Below are 13154 nucleotides of genomic sequence, written 5' to 3'. Positions count from 1 at the left end.
GGGCTGTTTTTCATGGTTCGGGCTAGGCCCCTTAGTCCAGTGAAGGGAAATCTTAACGCTATAGCATACAATGACATTCTAGACGATTCTGTGCTTCCAACGTTGTGGCAACAGTTTGGGGAAGGCCCTTTCCTCTTTTAGCATGACAATGCCCCGTGCACAAACTGAGGTCCATACAGAAATGGTTTGTCAAGATCGTTGTGGAAGAACTTGACTGGCCTGCACAGAGTCCTGACCTCAACCCAATCGAACACCTTTGGGATGAATTGGAACGCCGACTGTGAGCCAGGCCTAATCGCTCAACATCCGTGCCCGACCTCACTAAAGCTCTTGTGGCTGAATGGAAGCAAGTCCCTGCAGCAATGTTCCAACATCTAGTGGAAAGCCTTCCTAGGTGAGTGGAGACTGTTATAGCAGCAAAGGGAGAACCAACTCCATTTTAATGCCCATGATTTTGGAATGAGATGTTCGACGAGCAGGTGTCCACATACTTTTGGTCATCTAGTGTACATGTGTAAAGCGCACACCGGACACAGATCCCATATCTGCGGTTGTGAGTGCCAAACTCTCCCGTGCGCCTGGGACAATATATCCCTCGACGGGTCCCCGCCCAACAAGTGGATGATCTCCGGGAACCGGGGTTGTCTGGGCCAACGGGAAGCCACCAGAATCAACAACAGACCCTCCTGACGGACCTTCTCCATGATTGCCCGAATCAGGTCCACTGGAGGAAATAGAGCAGGGTCAGAGGCCACTGATATGCCAAAGCATCCATTCCCAACAGAGCGCCCAGATCCTTCATTGAGAAGAACAGACGACAATGCACTTTTTCTCGCGATGCGTAAAGATCTCCGTCGACCCTGCTGAACCGGTCCCATATCTGGGCAACCACCCGAGGGGTGCAGTCTCCACTCTGTAGAGATAGAACCCCCCGGAACGTATATCTGCATCCATGTTGAGAGACCTGGGAAGATGCGTCAACCTGAGAGATAGGAAATGCGCACTGCTCCATGCGAGCAGATAATGGGCCAGGTTTAGGAGAGAGAGAGACCGCGTTAGAGGTCTTCACGGGTCCAAAAAGTTTAAAATGGATCCCCGATATGCATAGATACATTTAAAAAAAACGGAGACATGTTCCAAATGGACCCCAGGACAGTCATCCCCGTTCCGCAAAGGACTGTGGAAAACAGACCTAAACAGACCCGTTTGGGTCTGGTTCGGATCCGAGAGACCCGTTCAGATCCGAGAGTAGAAAAAGAGAGAGAAAACCAACAACAAAAACTACAACTGGGCCCTGCCAGCGCCATCAATTAACAAGTGATATTGGCCAAATGATCCACAGTTACGTGTCCTTAAAAACAAAAACAAATTATAAAAACATTATTTCTGTTCCGGTGCTGTTCTGTTCCTTTGGAACTTAATTTAGCCAACAAAACAACAAAAATCAAACAAAACACTTTTTGCATAGGCTATTTAAAGAACTGATTTAGATTATTAAAATAGGCCTACAATAATAATTACAATGATAGTAACGACTAAACAATTGATAATAAATACGAAAATAAATAAAAAGGTAAAAAATTGCTTTCAACCTCAGTAGTGAGTTGCACACAGTCCATTTGGCCGCTCCAACGTTCTTCTCATCTTTGTCCACTACAATATAAAAACATTCCCCTAGTCGGCATCTTTTCACTATACTCTTTCTCCTCTAACTTTAGTTTAACTTCAACAAAAAAGGACTCCATCTTCACAATCAACAGTAGCCTAGACCAAGGCTCCTTTTACACACTTTCTCTCTCGCTCTCCCTCTTCAGCAGCAGGCGTAAGTGAAATGAGCAGCCGGAACCAGTTTCAGCTGGACATAAGTTATACGTTTTATTTAGTTTCAATTGGCTGACACAGATAACAAGTTGGCGCAGTTCTCAACACACAAACACTAAATTAACAAAAGGCCAGTTCCAAACGGGTCCAGTCGGTAAATCAATATTAATTGCACATGCCCGAGACTCGTGGCAATTGTATCAAACCTGACTCAGTTCCGAGACGAAAGTCTGAATTTAGGACCCGGATCCCTGGTCAGATCTCTGAATTTCGCGTCTGTGAAAACCTTAGACCGCATCCCTCCCTACCTGTTGATGCACGCCACCACCAACACCAGTCCTTCCAAGGAGTCAACGCCCTTAGACACGACAGGGACACGTTGAGCAACCGATGGCTCTGTCGAGACGCATCAAGATGCGTAGCAATCACCCAGCGCTGACACAGATGCGTCAACAGCAGTCCCAGAGGCACCACGGCTATCATACAGGCCATCAGACCCAATAATCACTGGCACAAGTGAAAAGGCACAGAGTGCCCCAGCTGAAACCGTGTCAGATAGAGCCAGAACGCGACTCTCCTCTGTTGGGACAAAAACACATGATTCAGAACCGAGTCTAGAATGAGACCCAGAAATTGAAAGTGCTGAGCCAGAGTCTAACAACTTTTCTCATGATTCACTATGAACCCCTGAGACTTAATATGGGAAATCAGCGTAGCCGCGTGGAGCTCCAGATAGGCCAATACGCTGATCCCCTGTCACCGCACGGGTGTCAAAGCCACCTCCACCACCATAGAAACGGTGCGGGGTGATAGGGAGAGCCAGAAAGCCAGTACCAGAAACTCGGGGGCCACACCCTCGAAATGAAACCTCCGAAACTTTCTGTGGGGAGGATGTATAGGCACGTGAAAATACGCATCCTTCAGATCTATGAACGTGAACCAAACGCGGGGATGCATAGCGGCGAAAGTGTGATCAAAGCGAAGAGCTGAAGCTAATGTAATGCTAGGTAGCCAGCTGGCTAACGGCTGAGTGACAGCTGTCTATCACCGCATCTGGATGACTAAACCAGTGGTTAGCCTAAATTACAGTAGTTTTTTTTTTGTTTTACAATCGCTAGGACCCATTTCTCAATACTTAGGTCATTTTTTCAAAACTCTTCACACAGTGAGCACAACAGCAGTCTATGTGAGCTAAACTGTCGATCATTTTTCATTGCTTTGGCACAAAATGCATTCAATGACTACATCTTTCAAATTTCATGAATTCTTTTCTCACTCAGACACAACCACCACCAAAACTCTATGTACCTACAGGACAATTTGCACATGTTCACATACTCTTTTCAAAACGGTTAAACCTAAGTCCAAAACCTAACATAACACAACATTGAATAAGACAGCAATTTGCTACATTTCTACAGTAATACTCTATTGAAATATATTCCACATCTAAAAAATGAAATACTATCAAAACAATTAGAACAACCGCAGCTGATTCCCATTGTAGCTGAGCCCTTACACAGGTGTTAGTCTTTCAATTACATTACCATCTATACAAAAGGGGACATGTTAGGAATAATGCTGTACTGTAATGTAAACATGGACCCAGACAGAGATAGAGAAGTGGCTGACAGAGGAAGATTGCCAGGGATGGACCAGGCATGCTAAAAGATTCTTTCCTAGGTGTATTGCCCAGGATGACATAAGATGTGATGTGGATGAGAACCTGTGGCCAAATGCAGAAGACTGGGTTGACTAGCATTGCTACTGTATCTGTAGATGGTGTATATACAAATTCTTGTATTTTGGAATCACTCAATGCCAAAAAATGACAAACATATTGAAGCATATTGCATAACGTCTGATTAATTCCTATAACATATACTGCAGTGAATTCTAAACAGTGGAGAGGTGTCATTCTTGTTTTGTAAAGAAATTTGACAAAAGAAAACATTGTGTAATGGTACCTGTTGTTAGTGTTGTTTAGGTTGTTGTTTTATGAGTGACAGTGTGCTTGTTGGGTGACAACCTTTGCTAGTGTTATGGAAGAATGAGTTGATTTGAGACATGTATGAAGTGTTTTGGTAGTTTTAGTGCATTTTGGATGAGAAATGAACTGCTGTGCCAACTGAAAGTTGGTTAGGAGAACTGTGTGAAGAGTTTTGAAAAAGTGACCTAAGTATTGAGAACCGGGTCCTAGCGATTGTAAAAAACTGTAATACGATTACATTCCTACGTGTGGAAAAGATATTTAGAGAAAACTAACTTATGACTGAACAGACAAATATAATGGAAATTATTTGCTAAATTATGAACTTTTACACTAGTGACAAGAAACATATGGAATGTTCCATGCATCTGGACAGTGGATATAGCCAGAGCCATATATTTAGAGAGTTTGGACAACTTTTTTAATTTGTAATATATATATATTTTTTTACTAAACTCCATGTGTAATGTTAATGGGGTGCCAACATGGCTGAAGTGTTCGAAGTGTCATGTAGGCTAAATGTCATGTAAATGCATCATAATGCAGAAACCTCAATGTCCCAACTGTCTAAACACATGGCTCAGGACACAGCGCATAGTGTCCGATATCGCGTTTTGCAACAAAACACATTCTAAAGCACATCTAAAGTAAATGTTCATAGAAAGGGATGCATGAGCATTTCAGATGAAAAAAAAATGCTAAATGTGAAAAATGTGTGTCTATTGCGTTTTGGAATCAAACCCTTTATATGCAGGTGAGGCGACAAACCGCTGTACTTCTATGATTGGTTGAACAAGCCTCAGTATACTCTGGTCCTCATCATGTATAAGTGCCTGTCTGAGAGGTATCTTCAAACAACACTCAACATTGATGCTCTGATACTTGAAAAGAAAGCTAAAGAGAGATACAGAGCGCTTGAGGTGCTTGAGAAATATATTATTCTTACATGACTATAATACTTGAGAGTGACAGCTACCTGCTATGGGACTCTGCATATAGAGAGTCCTGCTTTGCTGTCTCTGCTTTTCATCTTCATTTCAACTCCAGTCAGGTGCTTTGGAGTTTATTTTTGTATTTCAGGTCATTCATTTGCACACTCACTCCCAGTCTCTCTATGCTTGTCTTCCTGTTTCACTTTCAGACACTACTTTCCCACAAATATTTGCTTATAGACATAGTACAGTAAAACACCTTCACACACATACATTTATACATCAAAAGAAAGTACATTCTCCCAGATAGCCAAAATACCAACTTCTCTACAGTGCAGGTTTACTCCAGAGCTCAGACTCACTCTCACGCTAACCTGCTTATATAAGAGTCCCTCAGTCTGAAGCACTTTAGACCCACAGACCCACTCTCACAGCAACCTAGTCACTCATAATACTCTTTCTCACTCGCCACTGGACCAAATAACCAGAAGAAATCATATCTATTCTGACAGGTCTGTCTTCAACATTTTGATATGACTCCCTTACTTCCTCCCTGTTGGACCGTGATATGAACGCTGTGAATGTTAGTCAACGTTTGTTTCACCGAAGTCAAAAAGGGAATCTCTTTTCCTCACCTGTGACTGGTGCTTCTATGTCCAGCATGGTTTTCTCCTGGCGCAAGATGGCGGCGCCCTCGTTGACGATGCGTAGTGCCACGGCTTCCTCCACGCGGCCCTCCTTGGTGAGGTGGGCTTTGAGCAGGTCCACCCTGGGCTTCCCCTCACTGTCAAAGACCTCCTTCAATGTGAGGCGATGACTCAGGGGGAAGGGCACGGCTGTGGAGACAACACAGTGAGACAACACACCCCAATGGGACGTCAGGACAGTCCGTGATCACCTGCTCTGAGACTAGGACACAAACACTTCAGACTTAAGGTTAAGCACGGGGGAAAGAGGCCAGAGAATTCTAATCACATAATGTTTTGTTTAAAAAAATAATAATAGCTGGCCAATTACTTTATGTGATAATGTTTGCAAGCTACTTTAACTCTGGTCCAGATTGATGGTGCAGAGGTTTATTCCACATTGGCTAGCTTGTCCTTCCTATGACATGAGTTCCCTCTGCGGGATGTATTATACAGGGAACATGGCTTCATGTAGTACAGTACAATCCAATCGCTGAGGGCCCCAGATATAGGGGGCGGGGCAGAAGAGAGCCAATGAGAAGAGGAAACAGACCCATCAAAATCAAACCACCATGAGACAGGGAACAAAGACCACTCCCCTTAGAGACCCTCACACTGTATATCAGATGAACACAGAGCATCAGTTGTACAGCCAGCTCACAGGGGGGAAACCCACTAGACATCCTCAGATGCCGGATTCCAAATAGTCTGAGAGCAGTATGGCAATAAAAGCGTCGCAGAGTGTCTATCAGCAGACCTGCACAGAGCCCAACACAGGTGCGTTGAAACATTTCATTATGAGCTGCCTGGCGCTGTTTAACAGCCGTGGTGCTGAATCGGCGACCAGTCCCTTGTTTTAGTTCGCGCTGGTGCTGAACGTTTGTGTACCACTATAAGGACACAACAAGGGATTGCCGCAGGCTAGTTAGATGTCTTCACTGTACCGGCTTCTACAATTCATGTTACAACTAAGGCCTAAAACAGATACTCTATCCTCCAATACTTTGGTTAAACCTGCTCAGCCCGTTCAATTATGGTGCTTATATGCATAATGCTAATCCCGCCCTTCAAGAAACCTAAAAGAAAGTCAAACTTCTTTGCAGAGGGGAAAAGTTCTGTCAACAAATTCTTCCAAAATGTGGCCTACTTTAATTATGGATGCTTCCACAGCATATTATAATTCATGAATCGCTGTAAATGTACAATCTGATGTGTGGAATAAAAATCTCCATGTGATTTTTCCTCAGATAACACAACCTCTTTTTTTGTGAGAGTCAACAATCCATATTCTGAAGTACTGTCACGTCCTGGCCAGTATAAGGGTTAATTGTCATTGTAGTTTGGTCAGGACGTGGCAGAGGGTATTTGTTTTATGTGGTTCGGGGTGGTGTTTTGGTAAAAGGGCGTTTGATTTAGTATTTCCGGGTTTTTGGTTTATGGTCTATGTTTATGTATTTCTATGTGGAGTCTAGTGAGTGTGTTTCTATGGTTGATTAATTGGGGTTGGGACTTTCAATTGAAGGCAGGTGTTTTCTCTTTGCCTTTGATTGAGAGTCCCATATATTACGGTGTGTTTGTGTTTGTCATTTGTGGGAGATTGTTCTGTGTTTAGCCTTGTGCCTTGCCAGACTGTTTTGTTGATCGTTCGTTCTTTTGTTATTTTTGTACGTTCATTCTGAGTTAATAAACGTCAAGATGAGCATAAACATACCTGCTGCGTTTTGGTCTCATCACTACGACAACTGTGACAGAATCTCCCACCAAACTTGGACCAAGCAGCAGAGGAACGAGGAGGAAGGATGGACATGGACAGAAATAAGGTTGAGCGTTTCCAGGGCTATGGAGGAGTTTAGGAAACTCGAGAGGCAGCCCCAATACATTTTTTTGGGGGGGCACAAGGGCAGTTTTGCAGGGCAAGAATGGAGCCCCAGGCCAGCTCCCCGCACTAGCCCAAAGGTGCGTGTCTCCAGGCTGGCACGTCCAGTACCAGCCCCACGCACAAGGCTTCTAGTGCGTCAGTCCAGCCCCGTCAGTCAAGAGTCGCCGGAGCTGCCAGAGCGGCCAGACTGCCCGGAGCTGCCAGAGCGGCCAGACTGCCCGGAGCTGCCAGACTGCCCGGAGCTGCCAGACTGCCCGGAGCTGCCAGACTGCCCGGAGCTGCCAGAGCGGCCAGACTGCCCGGAGCTGCCAGACTGCACGGAGCTGCCGGACTGCCCAGACTGCCCAGAGCTGCCAGAGCGGCCGGAGCTGCCCGGAGCTGCCGGAGCGGCCGGAGCTGCCCGGAGCTGCCAGAGCGGCCGGAGCTGCCCGGAGCTGCCAGAGCGGCCGGAGCTGCCCGGAGCTGCCAGAGCGGCCCGGAGCGGCCAGACTGCCCGGAGCTGCCAGACTGCCCGGAGCTGCCCGGAGCGGCCGGAGCTGCCCGGAGCGGCCCGGAGCGGCCGGAGCTGCCCGGAGCGGCCCGGAGCGGCCGGAGCTGCCCGGAGCGGCCGGAGCTGCCAGACTGCCCGGAGCTGCCAGAACGGCCAGACCGCCCGGAGCTGCCAGACTGCCCCATCGGCCAGGATCAGCCAGAGTGGCCCATCGGCCCAGAGTCTGCCGATTACGAAGAACCAAGGGAGTCGAGCAGCAACCCTGAACTGAGTAAGCCTGACAATCCAGAACTTAAAATGATTAACGGTTCAATTAATGAGTCTGTATACAGGGTGGAGAGGATGAGGTCTGCCCAGGATCCAGAGCAAGGGGAGTCTGCCTACGGTCCGAGGCTGATCGGGGTCGGCACTCTGGAGGACAATAGGCCGGAGCCTGAACCACCACCTGCATAGGTGGGTTGGGGAGGGGGGGTGTAGCACAAGTGCCGTCGGTGGCGGCAGCCACTCTCCCTTCCCTCCCTTTAGTTTAGGGCGATTTTTTGTTGTTGTTGTTTGGGGTTTTGTTATTCTTGAGGTGCTTCCGGGGTTAGCACCTTTAGGGGGGGGGGGGGGGTACTGTCACGTCCTGGCCAGTATAAGGGTTAATTGTCATTGTAGTTTGGTCAGGACGTGGCAGAGGGTATTTGTTTTACATGGTGTTTTGGTAAAAGGGCGTTTGATTTAGTATTTCCGGGTTTTTGGTTTACGGTCTATGTTTATGTATTTCTATGTGGAGTCTAGTGAGTGTGTTTCTATGGTTGATTAATTGGGGTTGGGACTCTCAATTGAAGGCAGGTGTTTTCTCTTTGCCTTTGATTGAGAGTCCCATATATTAGGGTGTGTTTGTCATTTGTGGGAGATTGTTCTTTGTCTAGCATGTATGAGCCTGAGAAGACTGTCAGTATATCGTGAGTTTGTTTTGTTGTTTTTGGTAATCATTTTGAGTTAATAAATGTTCAAAATGAACAAAACCAGTTCTGCTGCATATTGGTCCTCCTTTTCCGACGATGATTTCGCCATATCGTCTGACGACGACGAAATCCCTGACAAGTACGTATAAACAGCTTAACAAAAGTCTGCTCAACACAGAGGGCTTTATTTGCCACCACCATCTGAGTAGTTACTGTATGTATCTCTGATCCCTTAAAAGAGGGTACTGATTGTGTTGTGTTCCAACCAGGGGGTGCAGTAAGTTCTGATGAAAGAAAGCCAATAATACTGTAATACGACAGGAAACAAAACTTGAGTGTGAAGGAATAACTTCACCGGGTCATTAATACAAATCTAAAAACCCGTGAATAAGACAGCACTTGTCTACCAGACATCCTCTGAAAACATCCCTTCCAACATCACATCCATTGCTTTGGGAGCAACAAAAGGGAATTTACTGCACTGAAGCTAATCTATCTGTGTCAGTGGTCGAAATACTTTGGCGTTGGCTTTGCGTGCTGCATAATATAAAAGGGAATGGAACCACGCTCACTGATGCAGCAGCCTTTCTTATTGGACCTGTGGCCTTACTATGAAAGCAGGTTTGCATTCCAATCAAATCGGTCATAGACGATTATGTTTGATTCAGATTGGATACTAAATCCAACACCATTGTGCTCTTATATCACGGACCAGTCAGAATGAAAACAGCACGCATCAGGCAGGTCCTTTGACCCATAGGACAATGCACCTGTGAACTCACAACTATATAGGCCTGGGGGTCTTGATTGTTTCCATCAGCCAATAACACTACTGTACAAACCTACAAAAAGTTTTTGATTGGATAGTGATTACCTCACCAGTGTCTGAGCTCTAAACCTGTTGCTGACTGAAAAGTAATAATAAAAAGCAGCTGATACCATGACCTAAAGCAGAGTGGTGCTCCAGCCCCTGCAATATGGTTGTCTGAGACGTGCAAACACGCACGCACACACGCACACAGAGCAATATAGCAATATGGCCAAGTTTGTCGGCGAGAGATGTGTGTTGCTCAGTGCATGTGGCAATGGGGAGCTGCTGTAGCGGAGTGCTGGGGGAATAGAAGAGAGAGAGAGAGAGAGAGCTCTCCAAGCTGAGGCTCAACGTGATCAACATGCTGTTAAATAATGGATGCTTGACTAGAGGGGGAAAAGAAAGAAGTCTCATGTTCCTGCTGCTGGGATAATGAGCCCAGGCCTGGCATGAGATTTTCACTGGGGTTAAATTAATCCCATTCAACAGTGTGTTTGTGTTTTATCTGTGCATGTGTCTGTGTGTGAAAGTCCATGTTAGTATATGTCTATGTGCGTATGTTTTGGGCTTGTGTATTTGCCTGAACGGTGCATGTTAACGTGTTTGTCGCTGTGCTTACATATACGGTAGGTGTGTATACCTGACTGTATTGTGTTTCCAAATATACACTGAGTGTACAAAACACTCGATGACCTAGACTGACCAGGTGAAAGTTATGATCCCTTATTGATGTCACTTGTTAAATCCACTTCAGTGTAGATGAAGGGGAGGAGACAGGTTAAAGAAGGATTTGTAAGCCTTGAGACAACTGAGACATGGATTGTGTATGTGTGAATAGGCAAGACAAAATATTTAAGTGCCTTTGAACAGGGTATGGTAGTAGGTGCCAGGCGCACCGGTTTTAGTGTGTCAAGAACTGCAACGCTGCTGGGTTTTTCACACTCAACAGTTTCCCGTGTATATCAAGAATGGTCCACCACCCAAAGAACATCCAGCCAACTTGACACAACTGGGAATCATTGGAGTCAACATGGGCCAGCAGCCCTGTGGAATGCTTTCGACACCTTGTATAGTCCATGCCCCGACGAATTGAGGCTGTTCTGAGGGCAAAAGGGGGGTGCAACTCAATATTAGGAAGGTGTTCGTCATGTTTTGTACACTCAGTGTATGTACGAGTTTGTGCAACTACTCGGAGCAAATTAAGTTCCCCCCTCAACGCTATAAACCAGATTGTGTTCTCGCAGCTAGCAGGAGCGAGATGAGGCAGAGCTGTGTGATCAAAAGAACGTGTCACAATCTCAGTGGCCTGTCTGGTGTGTTTATATCTCAGTCTTACCTACAGACATCACTGAACAGCCACTATAATACACTCAAAAAAGCCCTGATGGTAGAACTGCAGTGGTAGGTACTGTACCTAATGAAGAGACTAGAGATACTGCATGTCCTGTATGTTTGTAGACATGTCTGTATGTGTTTGAGAGTGTGCCTCATTTCCTTCAGTGTGTGTTTTTACACAACAGACAGTACTGTCCTTCTGATACTCTCCAACGCTAAAAGACTGAGAAGTCAGGGAGATTACTGGTGGACATTAGAGAGGGGGAGAGAAAGATGGAGAGAGATGAGAGTGTAGAAGAGAGCAAGAGATAAAGAAACAGAGGAGGGAGGATTTAGAGGGAGAGAACACCAGGCACGGTGAAAACACACAAGAGAGAAAGAGAGAGGGGGGGGGGGGGGGGGTTGAGATGGGAGACAGCTCACTTCGACTGGGCGCCCAAGCTAAGTTGAACTGTGGTGTATGTTGCCGGGCAACAGCAGCTAACTTTTGGAGTACAGCCAGTGTCAGCGCGAAATACTGCGATTTGCATGGGAGGATCAGAGACGCATACAGTATTCCCTCGTTCTCTCCTTTTATGAAGCACAATTTCCCCAAGACAATGCAGAAAGGGCAGGGAGCTTAATAATTGAGTAAGGATTTCAATAAACAGGAGACTAACAGTACAAATATAGCTTTTCACCCATTCTGCTATTCCATGGACTTATCATCATTGCACAGCCTACACTAATTACCACCAGACACATGTACTGTACCTTCATTAATAAATGGTAACGTATGCCTTATTGCCTAGGTCCTTTTTTTACAACCACTACTGTATATCAACCTGTCCAGCTGTCATGAAACATTGCCAGGCTGGATGCTGCAGAGAGAGAGACGGGGGAACTTTTGGTCGAACACTGCCCAGGTTTCTACCTAACTAATACAACAGCAGCAGTGAATACTCTCCATCCAGCCCTGGCATCCTGTCAATCTGTCCACACGTACAGCACACTACTCATCCTCTAGGTGTGTAGCTACTGTCCATCTGGATCTATGTGCATCTGGCTGTTTGTCTGTCTGTCTGTCACGTCTCTGGCCCAGGCTTGTGTTGGCTAGCTGCAACTGTCACTTGTCTCAGCCCTGCTTCTACCAAACCCTGCTGTCCCCCCTCTATCTGGGCCTGTGACCGTCTTCATTACCACACAGGAATATGCGGCAGGGAGGGAAGTTGCTCCAGGACTAGGGCTCTTGTGGTTTATGTCATCCTAACTTTGTAAAGGGACATTGCACACAACTAAGAGTAGAATTTACTACCTAAGTACAGATTCCCGCCAAAGCCATATGCAGCGTTGCCAGCAAGCTTTTCTTTGACGAAATAGACAAGACTAGAGACACGTGGAGATATTGTAAATAACATGGCACACAACGTTGCCTAACCCTTTGGGTGACAAGATGTTTTGTTTGGTTCCTGTGTGCACTGTGAATAACTCTGACCTTTAAAGAGTCCATTCAATACCAATGTTGACGTTCCATCTATTTTGTTTCGTCTGTTATTATTGTTGTGATTATCACCGTACTCCATTTAATTGGGATTGTGTAGCAGTTGGGATAACTGAAGGGTTTGTTATCATAGGACTCAACAGCCTGCGATGCAAATGTTTGAAATGTCAAAATGAGTGTGTTCAATGATTGGACCTACGTTGACCCTGTTTCTTTCCTGTGCAAAACCCAAAATTGTGCAGAGCCCTAAAGTGCATTCTGCCTGCTTGCACGGAGTCTGCCAGGCCGTATGGCAGCTTGCGGCCCACAGATCAGCCCATGCATGAAAACCCAATATGCTAAAGACTGGGAAGAGAAGGAGCCAAGGAGGAAGCCATGTTAGCGGGTATCTGAACAGAGCAGCCAGGGTAGACACTAGGCAGTGTTTGTTTGACCAGTCTACAATACTGATGATGTCCCAAAACCACAACAGGTAAACTCAGTTGAATTAGAGCGGCACGTTGCTCTTCAATTATGCATAGAGGATACATTTGGACATTCACAAAATGGCAGAACTCAGTCATCGGTTCATGTGTCTTTTTGTCACCACCCCATAATGGCTATAGGAGTTGGTTCTATGACCCATCTTCTAGGTGCTATGTTCTAGGTGTTCCTTCAGTGTTCTGTCCCCTACTAAACCATGTAGGGTAGGCTGTCTCCCCCTCCAAACTGTATACTTTAAGTAGCACATTTCAGCCATCTATTTCCTGTCACTTACATTTCGCTGGATTGATTGCTTTC

General features: G+C 45.8%; 1 protein-coding gene across 2 annotated transcripts in view; it reads right to left on the bottom strand.

Moving 5' to 3' along the window:
* The window catches only part of LOC106603034 (protein phosphatase 3 catalytic subunit alpha), a 54135-nt gene that overhangs the window by 21854 nt on the left and 19127 nt on the right, over positions 1 to 13154 (bottom strand). For both annotated transcript variants that reach the window (XM_014196149.3, XM_014196148.3), the window contains exon 2: positions 5379 to 5579. In XM_014196149.3, coding sequence (XP_014051624.1) covers positions 5379 to 5579 — 201 coding nt within the window. The remainder of the gene's footprint in view (positions 1 to 5378; positions 5580 to 13154) is intronic.

Source organism: Salmo salar, chromosome 04, assembly GCF_965601325.2.
Source record: "Salmo salar chromosome 04, fSalSal1, whole genome shotgun sequence".
Classification (NCBI taxonomy): Eukaryota; Metazoa; Chordata; class Actinopteri; order Salmoniformes; family Salmonidae; genus Salmo; species Salmo salar.
The sequence above is the reverse complement of the archived record's forward strand: the minus strand, read 5'-3'. Positions and strand labels throughout refer to the sequence as shown.